Source organism: Cervus elaphus, chromosome 6 (assembly GCF_910594005.1).
Source record: "Cervus elaphus chromosome 6, mCerEla1.1, whole genome shotgun sequence".
Lineage (NCBI taxonomy): Eukaryota > Metazoa > Chordata > Mammalia > Artiodactyla > Cervidae > Cervus > Cervus elaphus.
The window spans coordinates 22,698,237-22,719,542 of NC_057820.1; the positions used below are offsets into that span (position 1 = coordinate 22,698,237).

Below are 21,306 nucleotides of genomic sequence, written 5' to 3' on the forward strand. Positions count from 1 at the left end.
CACTCTTGTCGTAGATAAGTAGACGCTGCCTACAAGCTCCGGCAGCGGAACCCCCCCGGGTACACAGGCGCGCCCGCGCGGACCCCGGCCCCGCCTCCGCCCCTCCATAACCACGCCCCCTACACTCCCCAACCACGCCCCCTCCCATCGCCAGCCACCCCGATCGAAGCCAGGGCCGAGGGGCGGGGCCCGCAGCAGCGTGCTGACGTCAGAGAGGGCTGCGACACCGCCCGGTCCGCCGGGGCGCTGACGGCGGTGGACGCTCAGTTCGCGGAGCCGGGCCTGGGCAGCGGCGGGGCCGTAGGACCTCGCGCGGCGTCCGCGGGCTCCGGGGCGGGGGCTGCGGCGGAGGCGAAGCCCCCTCCCCGGGGAGGCGGGGCCTGGGTGAGTTCCCCGGTTGGGGAGCGGCGGCGGCCGGGAAGGATGCATCAGAAGCTACTGAAAAGCGCACATTATATCGAGCTGGGCAGCTACCAGTACTGGCCCGTCCTGGTGCCCCGCGGCATCCGCCTCTACACCTACGAGCAGATCCCCGTGTCCCTCAAGGACAACCCGTACATCACCGACGGCTACCGGGCCTACCTGCCTTCCAGGCTGTGTATCAAAAGGTACAGACTGGCCGCCTCCGCTGGGTGCGCCAGGGGGGCGCGCCGGCGGCTCCTCCTCCTCTACACCCTTTTTGTCTGGTCCGCCTGCTGCTTTCCCCGCTGTTCTCCGCGCCCCTTGTTCCCTAGCTGCTCCATCCTTTTCATCCTTATCTGCCACCTCTCCTCTCTTCGTGGTCTTTCTTTCTCCCCCGCCGGGGTACTTGATCTATGGGCTAATGACGGTAACAATGACCATAATCACTAACTCCAGTGGGGCTTTGCTGTTTACAAAGGGTTCCCATTCTTTATTCCATTCGGCGTTTATTGGGGGTACATGTTGGAATCAACCCCACTGGCAATGGCCAGGACATACTTGCTCCTGTGTATACCTAAGCTTTGTTTATTTTTAAGGCAGCCCTATGGAAATTAAGATATTTGGAGCCAGGTAAATGCCGGTATAATAGGAAACAAGTTCACATTGGCATATAAATTTTTAAAAATTCCTGATTCATGCATTTAGTAGATAGTATGGAGCCCCTGCCAGTCTCCCTACCAGGTCCTACAGAGGAACGCAGGTGTGGCCCTTGTTCTCGTGAATCTACTGAAGTCTAGCCTGGGTGACACATTAAAGAGCTAATTACACTCTTATGTAATAACCATTGTGAAAAATGCTGTGTGGGAAAAGCACTATAGCAAAGGGGGCCTATAACGGGGTGCTGCCCTCCATTAGAGCACTATAGAAACATCTTTAAAAAAGGAATGTCTTCATCATCTACATTCTTAAAGTTGAGTCCCTTGAAAGCCTGGGTTTAAAAAGAAAACAAAACTGAAAAATTAGTGTTCTAGTTCTTAGACTAGATTTCTATTAAAACTCACTTGCCTGCATGCTCAGGCTTTAAGTCATATACAACTCTTTCGTGATCTTATGAACTGGAGTCCACCAGGCTCCTCTGTCCATGGAATTCTCCAGGCAAGAATACTGGAGTGGGTTGCCATTTCCTTCTGCAGGAGATCTTCCCAACCCAGGGATCAAACCTCCATCTCCTGCATTGGCAGGCAGATTCTTTACCACTGAGCCACCTGGGAAGCCCTAAAACTCACTATATGTACTTCATTTCAGGACCCCCTTTAGGAGAATTGACATACTGATGTTGGCTAGCTCTAGGTCAGTGTAGTGACAAACCCCACTGCTGGAAGGTGAGCTATTGAATTGCTCAAGGAGCAACCACGTGTTTGATGCTTGATCTTCTTTTTGGCACCGTCTTCCCGCTGTCCTTTACCCTGCCTTTAAAGTAAGATCACATCACTGTCCATCTCCGCTTGGCTTCAATGAATGGCCCACGGCATTTGACAGTTTGAATCCTGAGTGCCATTTCCTCCCCATCACCTTCTTTGCATAAGTTATTACACAAGAAATCAGAGCTCGCCCCTGCTGTGGATGTGAAGTTCCACATGGATAGAGCGGGGTAATGAATTATCTTAAACAATAGCTTTAAACCCACCTCTGCATTCTTGTTAGGGTCCAAATCTCATAGATCAAGGAGTGAAAATATAGCGCTTTAGATCTCAGGCCATTGAGTGAAAAAGACTTGAGTATGCAGGTCAGCCACGTCACAGCTGTGGGACCTTGAACAAAAGTTAGCCTCTCCCAGCCTCATTCTCCCCTTTTGTAAGAGTGAGGGTATTTACAGAATCTGCTTCAGGAAGTAGTAAGGATTAAATGAGTCCTTGTGTATGTAAATACTACGCCCAGCCTGGCACATAATAAACACTCAGTAAATGGTGACTTCTTAACACCATGACCATCGAATTTGAAGCCGGATAGATGATGAGGAAGAAATTGAGTGTTGATTTTGCAGCTGATCAGAGTATGTGTCTAACTTCTCATTGATTAAGAGTAGATCCACTCCTAGGGATGTTCTTCTAAGTGTCCTTGCTACCAGCTTGGTGTTTTCCAGGCTCAGCTTTTGCCCTCTCTTCTTTTAGCTGCCCGGAGGGCCAGCTGTATGTCTCTATCTATATAGATATACGGAGGTGTTTAGTATGTCACAGCTATTCTGCCAGTACTCTGTTAGTTGGAAGGAACATGCCATGATTGTGCCTCTCTGCTCACTTAACCAGCTTACACTGAGTTTTACCACATGAAAAGTTCTGAGGTGTAACGGATGTGTATTGGCTGTCAGACAGTCCTGGGTTTAGTTATGTTTCCTCACATTCCTGCGTCTCTTCTCCCCCTCCCCAATATAAGTAGTGTTTATACCTGGAGCTTGTACAGGATAAAGCCTGACATTAATGATATGAGATCCACTCTATCCTTGATGATCGTTTGATTGTGTGAGACTCCAGGATGTTTATGACATGGGAAAATGGGAACCATGGTGACTGCTGCAAATTCTGTTAGAGTTATACGTTTGCGTGCATGCTCCCTCATGTCTGACTCTTTGCAACCCCATGGAATGTAGCCTGCCAGCCTCCTCTGTCCTTGGGATTTCCCAGGCAAGAGTACTGGAGTGGATTGCCATTTCCTCCACCAGGGGATCATCCTGACCCAGGGATGGAACCCAAGTCTCTTGCATTGGCAGGTGGGTTCTTTACCACTGAGCCACCTGGGAAGCCCTATTCAAACTGAAACCAGTTAGGGCATATTGAAAGAGGGCAACTAGTACTGATAGTAGAAGTAATCTATTATTCCAACAAAGAATAAATTCATGCCACCTGGAAACTAGTTTGGTTTCAAAACAGCCTCAGCAAAGTTGTTGCAGCATGCCTGTCTTAAAGGACATCTCCGGTGGATCCATTTGTGTTTGTTCTGCTTCTCTCAAGTCCATTTAACTTTGCACTTGCATGTTATATATACTGAAGTGAAAGTGAAAGTGTTAGTTGCTCAGTCGTGTCCGACTCTTTGTGATCCCATGGACTGTAGCTTGCCAGGTTCCTCTGTCCATGGAATTTTCCAGGCAAGAATACTGGAGTAGGCAGCCATTCCCTTCTCCAGGGCATCTTCCCAACCCAGGGATTGAACCTGGGTCTCTCCTGTTGCAGGCAGGTTCTTTACCATCTGAGCCACCAGGGAAACCCAGTATATACTAAAAAGGTATTTTAAAGTGTGCTTAAGCTTAGCAGGTTTTCAAATACCTATTACTGAATGTCAGACTGTGTTAGCTGGCACCCAGTTTTAATCTGCACGTTTATTTCTGTAGATACGTTTATTTCTGCATCTGATCTGAGCAGGACCCTTTGCTGAGAACAGTGGCATCATAAAGATGAATGGTGCCAGTTGTCAGTTGATATGCTGGAGAATGAGATGGAATTTATACATAAATAACTGAAATGGTAAATATAATAAGAGATGAGAAGGGGGAAAAAAAACTGTAAGATCCCAGGATTGATGGAGTTGTGGAAAAACTTAAACTAAATGGTGCATTAAATTTAGAAAGGCCAAAATGGAGTTAAGGGCTTAAAGTAGCAAGTATTAGATAACGTCCGCCACCAACCAAATTGTCCCTACCCTTATAAATGCCTCCACTGAGCCAGCAGATCTGAATCTGAGCTGCATGTTTGGTGTGTGTGTTTTTTTTTTTTTTTTTTTTCAGTTTGTTCATTTTATCTAATGAGACAGTAAACATCTGGAGTCATTTGTTGGGTTTCTTCCTCTTCTTCACGCTGGGAATATATGACATGACATCTGTGTTACCTTCAGCAAGTGCATCCAGAGAAGATTTTGTAATTTGTTCTATTTGTCTCTTCTGCTTCCAGGTAAGTCTCATTTCACAAGCACTATTATTGATAAAGAGAACTTTAGTCAGACAGGCTTGGGCAGGTGACCTTACTCCACACCCACCACTTGCTTCAAAGAGCCCCAAAGTAGCAGATAAGTTAGCTTATTCGATTTCCTAATATAAGCACCCAAAGTATGTTTTTCTGAGAGTGTATTTGAAATCCACAAAGTTTTAAAGATTGAGAAAATTTCTTTCTTTTTTCTTCCTTTCTCTAGACTTCTGTGCTATAAGATTAACACAGAGATAGAAATCTCTTATTGTATTCTATTTGCCAACTGAAGCAGAACCCTATTGTGTGCTGAAAACTTGTTTGGGAACATTTCTCACCTTTTATAGGTCTATGACTTTTGTACTTGTTTCCCTATTGTCTTAATTTTGATGCCTCCTTTTGCTGGTATTAATCTTTTCTCTCACTTTAATGTTAATTTCCTTTGGGCCTTTTGCACTTTCCTGATTTCAAATACTTTCAGTTTCTTCTCTGTGTCATTTCCTCCATTGACCTAACGTGTGATAGTCCCTCAGAACTTTCACTTTTCTTCAGGAATCTGTAAAAGGGCCTTTAAAAGTTATGTTTAATAATTTTTCAAACAGGAGTTTCTAAAGAAGAAAGCTAATACGGACCAAAATCCAGTTGATATTTTTTAAATTAAAAAAAAAAATGCAAAGTACAGATAAAGATAAAAATGGAAAGAAAAAGTATCATCCTTCCTCCCCCACACATAGGCCAGCGCTTCCAGCAGTTAACCTGCAGCTGCCCTGAAAGGGGAATCCATGTCAGCCACACAGTTGTTGCTTTCATTGTGTATTAATCAGTTTCAGGCCTTCATCATCTGACTCAAAACTTTGGACTTAAATGATTAAGAAACACAATGGAAACATCCCCCTCTCCCTTTTCTTCTAATTCTAGTTTCTAGAATAAGATTTTTAATTTCTTTGAGGGAAAGAATACTCTGTATTTTTGTGTTATTATTAGGAAATTATTTTTTCTTTTAAGTATTTTTTTACAGTATACTCTTTCTCAGGTTTAACTTTTGTCCCAATTGGAGCCTAAACATCTCTTAAAAACCTATCTCCATTTTTAAGATGGAAATGAATCTATTTACCTGTCTGAGACAGTAAAGAATCTGCCTGCCATTCAGGAGACCTGACTTTGACCCCTGGGTCAGAAAGATCCCCTGGAGAAAGGAATGGCAACCCACTCCAGTATTCTCACCTGGAGAATTCCATGGACAGAGGAGCCTGATGGGCTACAGTCCATGGGGTCTCAGAGTCAGACACGACTGAGGGACTAACACACACGCACACTGTAGACTAAGATGCTCTTATAATCAATAATCAGAAAAACTGGTTTATGCTCTACTGCTAGTTATCTGGATACTATCTCCTTTGAGGATCCCACAAGCTTTCCTCTGACCCTTGGCCTGCCCTTTATCCTCCCAGCCCCAGCTGATGTTAGTTCAGGGAATATATGTTTATTTTCATTGTGGTTTAAGAAAGCACTGCATTGCAAAACTGAGAAGATGAAATAATTAAAACTCCTGCCAATGAAGAAACGCCTGAAGTGTTCGAGTGACTTGCTCAAGGCTCTTCAGTAGGACAGTAAAGTCCTGTCCTCCTAACTGCTAGTGCGGTGATCTTTCTGGTACACACAGCACAGCTTGCTGAAGTCACATGAGCATGCCTGCCCTACTTACAAATACCATTTTTGTTATTTTTATAATATTATATTTATAACTTGTTCACCCGATTTCCCTGGATTCTTCGAGTCAGCAGGCAGCATGGTAAATCATCACTGTATGTATTAATACTGATGTACATTTAACTTTTTAAAGATATATAACATGTTTTTCTCTTTCCTGTGCTTTATAAATGCTCATACTTTCCTACCAACAAGATAACAGAGTCCATTCTGAATAGTAGAGTATAATTTTAGGGGCTTTGCACTTTCCCAGAAGTCTTTCTGTCTTAGAGAAAAATAGAATTTGAGAATGCCTTTCCCAAGATTCAGTTCCTTAGCATTCATTTCAAGAAATATTTTTTCATATCTCCTGTCTATAGCCAGGCACTAAGCCAGTTATGGGGAATCTGGTGCAGAACAAACCAGCCTGTCATCAAGATCGCATCACAGAAGGGAGAGTGAGGCAGGGCATTGAAGCCTAAAAAATGTGTGGACAGGCCCGGAAGCAGGAGACAGCTTAGCACTTTCTGGACTTGTAGGTGTTGTGTTTGTGTTAGACCCTAGGAAAGTGGAGAACAACGAGGATGGAGCGATAGGCAGGGGCCAGGTCCCACGGTATCTGGTTATTATGGCAAGGATGTAGACATAACGCTCTGATTATCTGTCTACCTGGATGAAGTGAGATATTCCACAGAAGGAAACTTTGCAGAAAACAAACATACTCAATATGTCAGATAATTTTTCAGCCAGTTTTTTTTTTAAGCAACTCTTAACAACACGTCCCTTTCAAAACAGAACATACTTAGTCTAGGTTAACTTTTCAAAAATTCAGATGTCCTCTGTGAATACAATATATTTTATTAATCCTTTCCACTTGATACTGTTATTTTTCTCTTTTCAGTTTTATTTTCCTTTTCACAATGAAATTAGCTTTCTTGTTACTAACTTTCTTTTTATTACTATAAGATACGCTCATATAGAAATTCGAGCAAACAAGTGGTGTTTGGAAGAAAGTATCATAAAAAGTCATTTGAAATTCCACTTCCACGTTGGACATTTGGGTTAAAATCCCTCCAGATGTTTGTGGATGCACACCTGCCTCACACTTGCCTGCCTACCTTTCTGTCTACCTCCTTCTGAGCTGCATCGACTCCACTTACTGTTTATGTCACTCAGCACTGTGGCAATGAGATCTTTTCCAGTCAGTGAGAAGGTACCCCTTCATGTTCTCTGGATTTATCCTTTTATCTCAAGGATAAGAGAAAACATAACTTCTTAAAGTTATGTTTAATTGAGTCAGGTGCACTCTGACTTGCAGTTTAGTAGCCAAAGCCACAGAGCATTAAAGATTTTAGATAGCAGAAGAAGAAATGAGACTCTAGTTAGGAACCTTGCTTTGAACATTGATATTGAGGCTGTGGGGACTGGTTTGTATATTGTTGTTTGTTTTTAGTCGCTAAGTTGTGTCCAGCTGTTTGGAACCCATGGTCTGTAGCCCACCAGGTTCCTCTGTCCGTGGGATTCTCCAGGCAAGAATACTGAAGTGGGTTGTCATTTCCTTCTCCAGGGGACCTTCCCAACACAGGGATCGAACCCACACCTCTTGCGTCTCCTGCATTGGCAAGCGGGTTCTTTACCGCTAGCACCACCTGGGAACCCCATAGAATGGCTAGATGACCGTTTACCTGGCCCACTTTCCCCATCCCCACTGTCCTTGCCTTAGTCTAGGCTCTAGTCATTGTTTCTTAAGGCTAGAGCTGTAACCGCTCATGTCAACCTTTCTATAAAGGTGCATTTAAAATCTTCAGTAGTATCACATAGAGCCCATCATATTGGAGTTAAAACTCCTTGATGTGTGGGACTTGTCCTAATCACGTCATGAAGAAGACCGCGTGACGTCGTTCAGGGTGCTGTGTTGAATAGCTGCTTTTGCTGTGGACGCACCAGTAAACCTGCGCACACCGGTGATTCTGTCCTTGATGAACGCCAGGGCAGCTGAAGGTGCGGCTCAGGGGAGCCCTCTGATGAAACAGGAACCCTCTTCCTCCCGCAGCTCCCTCCGTCGGGCGCACACATGCGCCCACAGGCCCAGTTCCTCCCTCCTGTTTTCTAACTGCTCTGCACCATTCCTGCAGGACTTCCAACATCACCATCTGTTCACTTGTCCAAAAAAACCTCTTTGACAGCAGAGGCTTCATCTTTGTACCCCCAGTGCATGGCATGCACCTGGTATTTAGTGACCAGAGGGAGCTCAGCTACAGAAACCTTATCATCTTCAGAGCAGCTGACTGAATCAGATGAGCTTTGCTCTCAATTTGGCAACGTATAGTCAGCATAAGTCACAATTATTTTTCCTTGAATTCACCAAAGCCGTGTTTAACTTAAAAGTAAACTCTATACAATGAAGTCTCATACAGACATAAAAGGTCTTATATTAAGTGGAAAAAAACAAATAGCAGAACAAGCTATACAATATGATTTCTTTTGATTAATTTAAAATGTGTTCTTGTATGTATGTGTGTATAGACTTCTATTTCATGAGGTGTTTGATATATTCATTGAAAATGTATGGACAGACACATAAAAGATGTTATCAGTGGCTATCACTGGAGCATAGATTGACTGGGTAGGGCTTATTTTTTTACATCATCAAATTCCATGGTGTTTTTGTTTTTTTTTTTTTTTCTTCTTTCTAAGGACATATCTTCTGTAGTAAGCAGCTTTTAAAAGGAAACTTATTCTTGTATCAAAATAAGATGCAGTAGATAGATTTCCTTCTATTGTACTACTCATTTAAATTGTTTATCTTATAAAAATAGCTATCATTATAGATTTCTTTCTTTATGATTTTTGTCCCATTTTACCCATGAGGAAACTGAGGCTTAAGAAAATGACATATAGGCACAAAGCCAGAGTCCATGTCTAGGTCTGTTTGGCTGAAAAACCTGGGCTTCACCTGACCACTCCCTGAACGTCATGAGTGAGCTGATTTTATCATTTTGTCTGTTTCACTTTGACGAGATTTGCTTTATTTTCCCCAATAGGTCTGTATGCTTTGCTCTGTGGGCTATCATCTCTTTTCCTGCCACCGATCAGAAAAAACCTGTCGGAGGTGGATGGCATTAGATTATGCAGGAATTTCTATTGGAATACTGGGCTGCTATGTCTCCGGCGTATTTTATGCATTTTATTGTAATAATGTAAGTAACTTAAAAACATTTTACATATTCCTTTTCAGGTATAGATCTTTTATCTTTCCATGATTCCCTTGAACTCATGAGTAGACACACAATTAACTTCTCGAAGAAACAATAAAGTCTAGTGGAGGCATAAACTCATTTTTCAAAAGGGCCCCATGATCTCTAACATCTGTTATCAGTTCCTACTCCTTTTACTGATTTTCCATGGAAAATATGTATATGCTATCTTCTGAAACTTAAACATTAAATTTTACTATTTCCCTTCTAAAACCGTATAGCTACCCAATTCCTCAGATGCACATTACACATCTTTTATTTTTGTGTTGCTGGAGTTGAAGACCAAGTTAGCACTCATTAAAATTTTCAAGCTAGCTACTGCTTTCCATTTTCCCTTCTTATCCTTTACTCCTCTCTCAGTGCGGGGGAGGGGGGCGGTGAAGAGGAAAGTGTATCTGTCAATGTGTTGACCCATATTCTTACGTAAGAAATATATTTTCCTTTCCTTAGTCTTATATTTAGAGTCAGACCTAGAGACAGACCAGATGGGTGGTGAGTGTTTTTAATAAACGTGTCTACTCTGAATTCTAACATATCTTGTAGCTGAAACAGTAAAGAATCTGCCTGCAATGCAGGAGACCCGGGTTCAGTCCCTGGGTTGGGAAGAGCCTCTGGAGAAGGGAATGGCAGTCCTCTCCAGTATTCTTGCCTGGAGAATCCCATGGACAGAGGAGCCTGACGGACCACAGTCCATGGGGTCGCAAAGAGTCCAACATGACCGAGCGACTAATGCTACTACTCCTCTCTGAATTCTTGATCAGCGCTGCTTTCTGAGCCTAAAGTTACAAAAGTCAGTTTTTGCCTTGGGTAAGCAGCATTTGAAACACAGTGATCAAATTATACAGCAGCTGACCTAAATATACTGGCCAACTCCCTCCTCATCTCATGTCTCAGTCAAGAAGGCAACTGAACCTTCCATGGGCCCAGTCAGTCTAAGGCCTCCCATTCAGAAAGGCCCCGTCAACCCGCCTCTCTTTCTCCTGCCCCCCACCACACTATTTTCTCTTTTCCTTTTTTCCTTTTATCCTTTCAGAGCCAAAACTGAGCCACTCTCCCAGGAGCAGTGGGCCTGCTAGTCACTGGATGAGTCTGTTCTGCCCGAGCCCTCCCTGCGGAATGGGGGTCCAGACCGTACCCCCAGCCTTCACTCCCTGGAGGGTGGGCTGCAGCTCAGGAGTCCTTTGATTATTGGGAATTCTTAAGTAGGATCTTTGTCACTCCACAATAATAGAGAAAAATGGCAACATGCTGAAGTATAAAACTAGCAAAGTGAAAAACCATGATATGGTTTGAATGTAAGAACATTGTTAATGGTAGCCACTTATTCATAAGCCATTTGTTTTTCAGGCCTGATTACGTTGGAATAGAAGCATATAATTAAATATATATGTGATTTACTCTGTTGTAAAGTAGTTTGGTTTCAGTAGTAAACTGTGGATGTCTGCTCACCTTTCACAACTTATTTGTTTTACATGAAAATGTTGACATCTTTAAAAATAGGCTTTTGAGTATGTAATACTAGAAGTATTTTGCTGATCTTATTATGTATTTCTCTGAAACCGGTTTTTTGTTTACCTCTTCCCAAGCATATCTGATAATCAAATAGACTAGTGGGACAACTGTAAATCTTTTTTTTTCAGAAGAACCAGAACTCCAAGGTAGATTAAAGAGGAGAAAAACAAAAATCTGTTAGAGCTAATACAGTCCATAATCAGTTAAAGGAAAAATTGTTTTCTTAACTCTGCTATCTCATCATTTAACCAAATATTCAGTTGCTCTAATGGCACTTTACCTTTTAAGGAACACAGGCTGCTTTGAGAATGAGATTGAAAACTATGGACCCTCCATCCCAGATAATATGCATTTGGGCACAGACTGATCAGTCATTTTGACATGTGAGTTTCAGGAAGTTGTAATGGTCCCAGAGAAGTCCTTGGAGCCCAGGTTAAGAATTCTGTCCTAACTGAGTTGTGAGGACAACTAACAACTTAGGAGCTTCAGGACTTGCTTTTCAGCCTCTCGTTTAGATACCTAAATATTCTATAAGTCCTTCACACTTGACATATTTTAAAATGAATGATATTTCATGCTTCACCATTTTCTACCCCCAGTACACACACACCCCCTCATGCTGGATCACCTTTGTTCTTTTGCTCCACTCGTAGAAGCCCTTTGCGCCGCCTTTTCTACAGCAGACAGTTGACCTATCCTCTGCTGCCCTATCCCATAGACAATCAACCATTAAGATTTTAGTTTATTTCAAAAATGTCTCCTGAATCTGCTGCTCACATCTGTCTTCCTGTTCAGCAACAGTCCAAGCTATTTTCTCCTTGAATCAAATATTTAATACCCTCCTAGCTAGCTTCCTGTCACCTCTTTTTTTTTTTTTTCTTTTTCTTTACACTGATGTCAGAGTTATTCTAATAAGATAGTTTGAAAAACAACCACATCATATTTTTCTTCAAGAGCTCTGCTATTCCTTCAGCGCCAGCTTGGAAAAGTTACAAATACATAGCCCACCAGTGTGTCTGCCTTTCAGGTTCCCTTCACAAAGCTGCCTTGCTCCATCGCACTGCCTTTTCCTCGAGAGCTCCCTCCATAACTCAACTGCAGTCCTTATCCTTTGATTATAATTATCTCTTTACACGTCTGGCCCCCTCATAGCCTGTGAGCTCGCCCACTGAGCGAGCTCAGGTCATAAGTGTCTTTGTTTCCACAGGGCTTCAGTTGCCCCTGGCATATAATAGGTACTCAGGGAATGCTTTTGTGTGAATAAATGTGTTCTTTACCACCTCACTTTGGGGCCTGGTTTGTCATCCTAAGAGACCTGAAAACTGTGTGCAGTGTACACTGTTTTAAGGAAGGAAGGTAATCGTGTTTGGAAGTGAAAATACCAAAATAAATACAGTTTGGAATGTGTCCCGTAGAAGCCAAAATAAAAAATTGCTCATTGCCTTCCCTTATTGTCAATGACAATTAAAATGCGACGTCCTTTCATTCTAGTATTGGCGTCAAGTGTACTTGATCACCGTGCTTGCTATGATCCTGGCCGTGTTCTTTGCTCAGATCCATCCCAATTACCTCACGCAGCAGTGGCAGAGGCTCCGTTCTATCATCTTCTGTTCTGTTTCCGGGTATGGAGTCATCCCTACTCTCCACTGGGTGTGGCTCAATGGAGGAATCGGTGCTCCTATCGTTCAGGTATGCTGAGTGTGGTCAGTATGTTCCTGTTCTTTTTGTCCTTTTAATGTCATTCCTTTGGGTAAAGTAGTGTACTCTGGCCAAGCGGGTGGGTCTTTGTCATTTATAATTGCATAATGATGCAGTAATTTTTCACATCTATATGTTAATAAATAAATAAAACATACTCTGCAGCGTAGATTCTAACTACTCTTTTCTTCTGAGATGTATTTCTGTAAGATCATACGTTCTTAACTTTCTTTCTGTTCACCTTGCAATGTAAATATCCAAGTCCTCCCTGTAAAGGAGGACTCCTAAGTTTCCAGCTTTGGCAGCTGGGGCAAGGTCAGTGCCAAGAGGAGCAGCTGATTTGCTTGTTTGTGGCAGAGGAGTTGGGAAGGATTTCTTCTTGGACCTCTTGAGTCTGCAGTACCTGTGGGATGTTAATGTGGAGATCGGGTGTGGATTTAGCTCAGAGATTGAGACTAGTAATAGAGATTTGAAAATCTCTTGACAGCCAGAGCCATGGGACCATATTCTACCCCTCAAGGAAAATATATTGAGAAATAAAAGACCATTAGTTGTTATGGGGAGAATTGGAGTACATAAGGAAGAGCCTCAGTGAGAATTCCTCAGCATTCTGGAGAAGGGAGTTAGAAGTTAGACCTAAATTCTTAGAGATTTGTATATAAATGCTCTAAGTATGTGCTAGGGAGTAAATGAGAATTTTTAATGTAACCTAATTATGCTGAGAAATCTAGAAGAAATTGCATATACTTGTTGCAGTGGGACCTTTGGAATGTGGAGATTTAAATGCAGATTTTATTCAAAAGAATTATATTTTTTTAGAAGAGAAGAGACTAATGGTACGCCTACATACTATTGGTAACAGCATGGTGGAAATTATCTGCATACAAAACTAAAAAGAAAGGAAGTCTGGTGTAGTGAATTGAGTGATATGATTTGGCTGTGTTGCCAACTTGAGAATGAAGGTGAAGCTTTCTTTATAAGACTAAAAAATTGGCATAAAGGTGTGATAGTGGTGATGAGTAACTTCAGTGATCCTGGTATCTGAAAACATCATTTTTGTGACAGTTTTGATGCCCAGAAAATAGAATGGGGAAGTGCTACTCTCTTAATAGATTCAGTCCTAACCAGAAGTGAATAATTGTTGACACAGAAGTGAATGTTTTGGGATGAGGGAAATGCATCTTTTTAATCTTATCATATGGAGAAGGAAAAGTATGGGGGGGTGTGTGGGGGAAACTTTCCTGTGTTCAGCAATCTTAAAATAGAAATATGGCTTAGGAAGACTGGTTCTCTAAGATGGAAATCCAATGTGAACAGAGATCATCCCAGTGCAGAAACAAAGGGAGACTTGCAGAGAAATTCTCCAGTAAGGTCTAGTTTTAAAAAGATGGAGAGAGAGGCACTTGACCAAAGATGAAAAGTTCCAAACAGCTAATCCTGGAGGTACGGTGGAGCTTTGTTCTAGAATGTTTGTAGAATCTGGGGTTGATTGTCTGAGAACATAGGATTTAGGGGAGAGGGGCTCCATGATGATTCTCAAATATGTGTAGATGGAAGAAAAGTCATTTGTTTTTATTTCTTAAATGGCTTCTTAGTTAATTAGGTTTATAACCAGAATTAGGAACAAGGTGTATAAATTAGAGCTGGCTGATTTTCTTAGGGCAAGGAAAAGCTTTCCAAGAGAGCTTTGCACAGTAGTGTTCAAGAGAATCATTTATCTGGGATGGTGGAACAGATACCACTCTTGGGCTGAGCCTCTTGGGTCTTTTCCAGCCACAGATCCCTGTTTAGTCTCTCTGCTTATTCAGCTGGTAACTCCATTCCCGCATGTATTCCACCCAGGCACCCACGTTGTAGATTAGAGTTGGCTGCCCTTTGCACTTTGACCCTGGTGAAGCTTCAGCTGCTCACCCTGACCCTTAGGGTAGTCTCTGTGTTCCACTCCTATGAAACACTTCCTAAAGTATTGAGAGCTAGGTTTCTATTACTGGAGACTGTCTGTAAGATTTAATAGACTTAAATCCCACCTATAAATTCTAATTCTCTGTGTTTAATTATATTAATTAGATTTATAATATCAGTAAGTTGGAAGTTCAGTTACAGTAGCGAGATCTGTGAAAAACTATGTTTTGCTTTTCAGGACTTTGCACCCCGTGTAGTTGTGATGTATGTGATTGCTCTTCTTGCTTTCCTGTTCTACATTTCCAAAGTTCCAGAAAGGTATTTTCCAGGTAGGTATATGTTTTTATAATGGTTTTATGACTTTAGTCTAAATAAGTGGTGGAGATATATATGTCAGAGCATCAAAACAGATTTTTTTTCCAATTTACTGTTTATAGAATGGCTTTTCTCAAATGTTAGCTAAAACCTGAACTCTCAGATGGCCTTCACAAACTTTTTCTTTCATTGTCCCAATAGAAGTTGAGTCCAGTAGATAGGGTTACCACCATTTCACTTCCCATTTCAGTAGTGAGTTCTCAACCACTGCTTTTTTGTGGAGCGTTTTGTTCCACAAAAGTTGCTTATGCTTAAAAATTAATTTATATGTACGAGATCCATAAAACAGAACTAGAAGCAAAGGAAAATAATAGGATAATGAAAATAAGCCAGGTTTAGGATTACTTCACAAGTATGTGTGGTAACTTTCTATAAAATATATAAGGCCCATCAGTCTGACTTTCAGCTTCCTGGCACCCAGTGGTAAGAGGAAATTAAGTTAAGGATCTTCATGTCCCCAAGATTTACACAAGCCAGAAACTTAAGGACAGATTTCCCTGCTTCAGTTTAGGTAAAAAAGCCTTCCGATAGGAAAGAACTAAGAGGACACTGGGTAAAGAGAATAATGTTCTCCAAAGCATGTGTTTGCTTGTTTCAGAGCTTCAGCTCTGAAGTCAGATGACTTAGGTTCAAATCCCCCATCAGCCCCTCATTGGCTGTATGCACTGAAGTCACACAAGACTTCTCAGGCCAGTTTCCTTCTCTGAAATGTGAAGGTAATGCTTTTCTCTCCTGGGTATTAGATGAGAACGTGCACGTGAAGCATTTAGCCCAGGTCCTCACCAGCAGTGAGCACTCAGTAAATCTTTGCATCTCTTGCTACAGCGCCCCCAGCCCCAGTTCACAAATGAGTGTGTGACTCAAGAAGGGACAGGGGAGCAAGCCCAGCAGGAGACTGAGCTTGGGCGCCAGGCAGGAGTCCCAGGAGACAGAGAGCAGTGGTTTTTCGGTGTGGGGGCTGGAAGTAGGGAGCTGTTTAAGTTCAAATTGAAAATTGTCCTCCCTCTCTCTTGGGTTAAGAACCTCTTCCACAGTGAATTGAAGATAGTGTGCTGTTTGTCACATGTGTTGGGGAAGAAAAAAGGGTGAGAAACCTTGAACTAGAGAATGAATAGACTGCAGAACCTCAGGCATTCTTCTGTGCGCGTGATCTTTCACTACTGAGTTTTAAATAAGGATGGAATACAGAGAAGAACTTCTGTATAAACATTAGGATTTGGGAACATAACTGGGACATGTGCCTGAATTGAAGACCCACCCATGTTCTAGGCAGGGTCAGAATTCTCCTCAGAAAACAGTTCTGGTGAAATACATTTTCATATCATTTTATTAATAATTACCTCATTATGAATTTCTTCTTCTTCATACATACAGGTAGAAAATTAACTATTGAAAGTTCTCTACACTCGTGATTATAGCCATCATGTTTTTAGGCCCTAAAATATTCAGATCAGATGTTCTCAGTTGTCTAATACAGGACACCTATAAATGGTCAAATGTTATGTAACTTTTCTCAAGATGAGCTTGACATAAAGTGTGCCCCGTGTAGCTGAGTGTGTGGTACATTTGTGCAGGGGAGATAACAGAGTCCGTGAAAAGTGAAAAGTCTCTGCAGATAAAAGTGATAGATAGTGTCAGGTGTTCATGAATGCATGGCTTGGAAACCTTGGCTGGTCAGTCCTCACTGACGACCTGGCTCTAAAGAGAAGTACGTTGTGGTGGGGAGATGGTGGGTGAATACTGTGAAACCAAAAACCTTTTCAAACCTAAGAACTTAGTTTCAGCTCATGTCAGTTTTTTGTTGTTGTTTTTTTTTAATGTAAACATCACAGTGGCATTTGTTGGGTTCAATGATCCCCAAGTTCTCCATGGACAGAACTCAGTGAATCTGTAATATCTGCATTACAACTGATCAGGTTTATGATCCTCAGTATTTTATGCTTTAAAAATGAGTCTGTGAACTTCACTGGGCTGTCAAACGATTCCATGGCACCAAAAAAAATAAATGAAACTCTAAGAACAGAAAGGATTCTGTTGACTTACACTTTAAAATCTACACACTATACTGATTATTCTTGGTAGAGAAGACAGAGGTTAGAGAATATTTACATTATGTGACCATAGATGCACCAGGAATTACATTTCAATTTCTATAGTTCTATATTTTGTTATTTTTCACTATGCTTCTTACCTGTTAATTATTTAATCTCCTTGGAATTTATACTGTAACCAGAGAGAAATTAATTCTCCTAAGTTGTTATTCTCTTTTCCAGGGGATCTTCCCAACCCAGGGGTCAAACCCAGGTCTCCTGCACTGCAGGCAGATTCTTTACTATCTGAGCCACCAAGGAAGCCCGTATATGAACTAACCAGCCTTTGTTAATTAACCTATTTTTTATTGTTGTTGATCAGTTGCTCAGTCATGTTCTACTCTTTATGACCCCATGGACTGCAGCACGCCAGGTTTCCCTGTCCTTCACCATCTCCCGGAGCTTACTCAGACTCATGTCTACTAAGTCAGTGATGCCACCCAACCATCTCATCCTTTGTCGTCCTCTTCTCTTCCTGCCTTCAATCTTTGCCAGCAGCAGGGACTTTTCCAAGCAGTTGCCTTCACATCAGGTGGCCAAAGTATTAGAGCTTCAGCATCACTAATTACATTTTTCTATTTGTTCCATTTATCTGATAATACAAGATGCAGGTCTGAGCTGTCTCCTTACACACCTGCTTAAAATTTAAAATGCTTCAAACAGACTTATACGCAAACACAGCTGTGTCTCTGCTTCATGCCTAATTAACTCCATGATTTGTAGCACTAATTTCCATTGCTTCTTTCATGTGATGTCTTTTCCTCACCAGATATATATGTTGAGACATGGGAGACAAAAGGTCAAAGTCCTGAAATTAACCACATCTAGATTTTGAAAAGACATTTGGAATAGTATTTCTGAAATTCACCAGTACTCTTCATGAATACAACCTTAAAGTCAGACTCAATATGAATTAATCTTTTTTAGAAAACATTTGGGTCTGAATTAATTTCAGTCAGTTTCTGAGACTGCCAAAATCTTTTTGCTGCTCAGTCACATTTCCAAGGCCAGAGATGGAAGTATATTTTTATTTAACATCAAAATCAGTTCAGTTCAGTCGTTCAGTTGTGTCTGACTTTTGCGACCCCATGGACTGCAGCATGCCAGGCTTCCCTGTCCATCACCAGCTCCCGGAGCTTGCTCAAACTCATGTCCATCGAGTCAGTAATGCCATCCAACCATCTCATCCTCTGTCATCCCCTTCTCCTCCTGCCTTCAGTCTTTCCCAGCAACAGGGTCTTTTCCAAAGAGTCAGTTCTTCGCATCAGGCGGCCAAAGTATTGGAGTTTCAGCTTCAGCATCAGTCCTTCCAGTGCATATTCAGGACTGATTTCCTTTAGGATTGACTGGTTTGATCTTGCTGTCCAGGGGACTCTAGACTAATCAGTACTCTTTTCTCTCTGCCTTCCCTCGCAGGACAACTAAACTACCTCGGATCAAGCCACCAAATATGGCACATCCTTGCAGTAGTGATGTTATATTGGTGGCATCAGTCGACGGTGTATGTTATGCAGTATAGACACAGCAAACCCTGTCCTGACTATGTTTCACATTTGTGAATTCAGGTATGGCAGCCTGGGTGTATTCAGTTGTTAAGCAATATATAATGGGGAGCTCTAGACCCCACCATTTCTTAGATTCCCATTCGTTTTTCCTTTATCCCTCTGATTGGGTAATATCATGAGTAATATTTTATAAATATGGAAAAATATACTTGGGGATCAGTAATAGTAACTCCTTTGTGGGCCCTTAAGACTACTAACTTGCTGCTTGTACAGAAAGTGAAAATTTTGGTTGGCTTTCCCTAAGAATCATCTGAATAACCTGAATGTGAAGCCAGTACTCCTTTTCCTAAGCACCAGCTTAACTTCCTTAGGAAGAGTTCACCTCTGTTACAAAGTGGAGTTCTCGGGTGTGGTTCCTTTAACAGAAGACAGAGCAGAAGATCAAGTTTAAGTGCTTGATGAAGGTAGCGTTTGTGATGGCCTGTGCTCAAAGCAAGCTGATCGATTCTGAGTAATCACTGGCCTTTCCATGGCTGGTTTGTGAGAAACCAGCACTTCAGATCTTATTTCCTGTAGGTTCTCTTCTTAGGAGCACTGGACTTTTTAGTTTGCCAGAACAAAACTTTAAAACCTCTTCTTCAAGTTGAGAGAGGTGTTGAGAAAGGGAAAAGAACTTTCATTGTCATTTCCCATCCAATAAAAATCATACTAAGAACCAATTACATGACAGGTGACAAATTCTGTGGTCTAATTACCAAGTTATCGGCCATTTAAGCTTTTCGGTTTCCAGTATTATGATTTAATCCCATATAGAAGAGTTGAGCTCCTGCCCACAGACGGCAGATTTGGGGCTCCAGAATTCCTATAACAGCAGACTTTTCACCTCTCTGCATTTGCGGTCTTAATTTCTTGATGATGGGGATTCCCAGGTACATGGTGCTACTTTAAAGGCCACAGAATCCAGATGGCCCAGTTCTTGACACTGAAGTGAACCTTAAGCCTTAGAACAAAGTCATGCAGATGCCCCGTTTGATGACATGATTAATTCACCTGCGTTCTGGCCTTTCTCTCTGTATGCATGTGTTAGTATTGCACTGAGAACTCACAGTATTGATACACACTAGCTAACATTTGGGTCTGATACTTCATTGTATATATTAAAAAATAGATCTCGCTGCCCTGTACCACAGCCTAGCACCCTTGATTTCTGGTCTTCTCATATGCATAAGTTAAATCCCTTAAAGTAGTCATTCATAAAAACATGTTGTTTTTTGGAATGTAAAATATTATCCAAGTTTCTGAATGGGTTGACGTGAGCTGCTTTAATTACTGGTGTATATTTAAAACATTGGACTTTCTAAGTATCAGGAGGTGTTGATTGATAGTGAAGTTTATTCCCAAAATGCCACTTAAACATTCAATATTTAGAATGTTACTTTAATTGCCCTAGTTTATGCATCTGTAAAATTTTGTGTTCCTTCTCAGTGTAGTGTTGCTGGAATATGAATTCCCATGCGAGTATCTCAGCAAGGCGAATTCCCCCCAGTAGACTAAGGGCACACCCCATTCTACCCATTACTCTGATGGAACACCACTGTGAAAATGGCTATTTTAAAAGAACTGGCCAAAAGAAAATGGCCAGAAATTTGATCTGTATGCTTAGTGAAAGAAGATTTTGGGGAAATGAAAAATAGGATATATTTTCTCTAAAGCATCCCTATTGACTTACATGATACTATTGCTTTTAAATAGATATTTTGTTGTTTTTGCCAAACAGAATATACTGAGTAGTTATGATTAATTTAAAAATGAAGTAAAAGTCTATTTTAGGTCTGGCACCATTTTTAATTATAAAATCTCAAAATAAAAACATTATTCATTTTTTTCCAATTTTTAGAAAAAGTCCTTTTTTGTTATAGTGTATGAGTTATTTAATCCTTGACATCTGAATTAATTGATAAAAATGACCAATTTTAAGACTTCTTGAACTTAAAAAGCATACAGGTCTGACTGAAAGAGCTAAATTATACCACTGTAAACATTTCATCTTTTCATGAAAATATTAAATGTTGTAAGAAAGTTCTTTTTTTATCTTGACTATGATGTACTTATTATAAAGTAGGGAATGAACGAATGTGGGTTGCTGTCAACTATAAGCACTTCTGTATATCAGCATTTATTGACCACCTACTGTGTGCACATCACTACTGGCAAAAATTTTAAGACATTGTTAACATTAAAGAATATTTAAAAATTGCCTATGAATCTGAGCCTTGTAATAATGTATATTTTTGTTTTTGTAGATTTATTAAAATAAGATTTTAAAAGTACACTATTCAGCTACAGTACTAAAGTACTAAAAAAGACTGCTTTTAATTTTACCAATGTATAAACTATAAAAGCTCTTTACCTATAGACTTTACATTTTAAAATTATTCATGGCTGTTTTAAATTGTCTATAGTGATTTGTAAGGTAGTAGTTAACTCATTTAAGGGGATTATCTTTCTACATAAAACTGCTTTCAAATAGCAAGATAGTGCTTGTCTTCTTTGTTGTTACACTAAGAGCAATTCAGTGAGCTGCATGGCAAAATGTGTATTATGTAAATAAACTGGGTTTATAAATATATAAGTGCTGTTTGTCTTTCTTTATGATACATAACAGCTTCACAATCATGTTTTAGAATCAGGAATGAAGCTTCAGGGAGTGTGTGTCCCATCTTATGGCATCCCACCCGGACAGAGTAACCGATTTGAAGATTGGCATTGACTGGCATAAAGCTGTACAACTCTCCACTCGGCAGGTACCGACCTAGAGATATCTTTGCTTGCCCTGCATTAAGTATTAAGGGGCATAGCCTGCACGTCTAGATTCCTGGTGAGCCGAGTAGATCTGCATTCACTTGTAATGATCATTCTGGGC

The 21,306-nt window shown here is 41.1% G+C and overlaps 1 protein-coding gene across 5 annotated transcripts in view; it reads left to right on the forward strand.

The window, feature by feature from the left end:
• The first annotated feature begins 225 nt into the window (after positions 1–225).
• Positions 226–21,306, forward strand: part of PAQR3 (progestin and adipoQ receptor family member 3) — a 29,076-nt gene continuing 7,995 nt past the window's right edge. The window contains exons 1-7 of one of the 5 annotated variants that reach the window (XR_006341746.1): positions 226–608; positions 4,181–4,343; positions 9,089–9,244; positions 12,305–12,502; positions 14,652–14,742; positions 18,295–18,443; positions 21,068–21,187. Coding sequence is in view for 2 of the 5 variants with exons in the window: in XM_043906390.1 (XP_043762325.1) it covers positions 424–608; positions 4,181–4,343; positions 9,089–9,244; positions 12,305–12,502; positions 14,652–14,742; positions 18,295–18,437 (936 nt within the window). In the remaining 3 variants the exon portion in view is untranslated. Of the gene's footprint in view, positions 609–4,180; positions 4,344–9,088; positions 9,245–12,304; positions 12,503–14,651; positions 14,743–18,294; positions 21,011–21,048; positions 21,188–21,306 lie in introns of those variants that run through there. The other 4 variants (XR_006341747.1, XR_006341748.1, XM_043906390.1 and 1 more) reach the window with 4 other exon arrangements.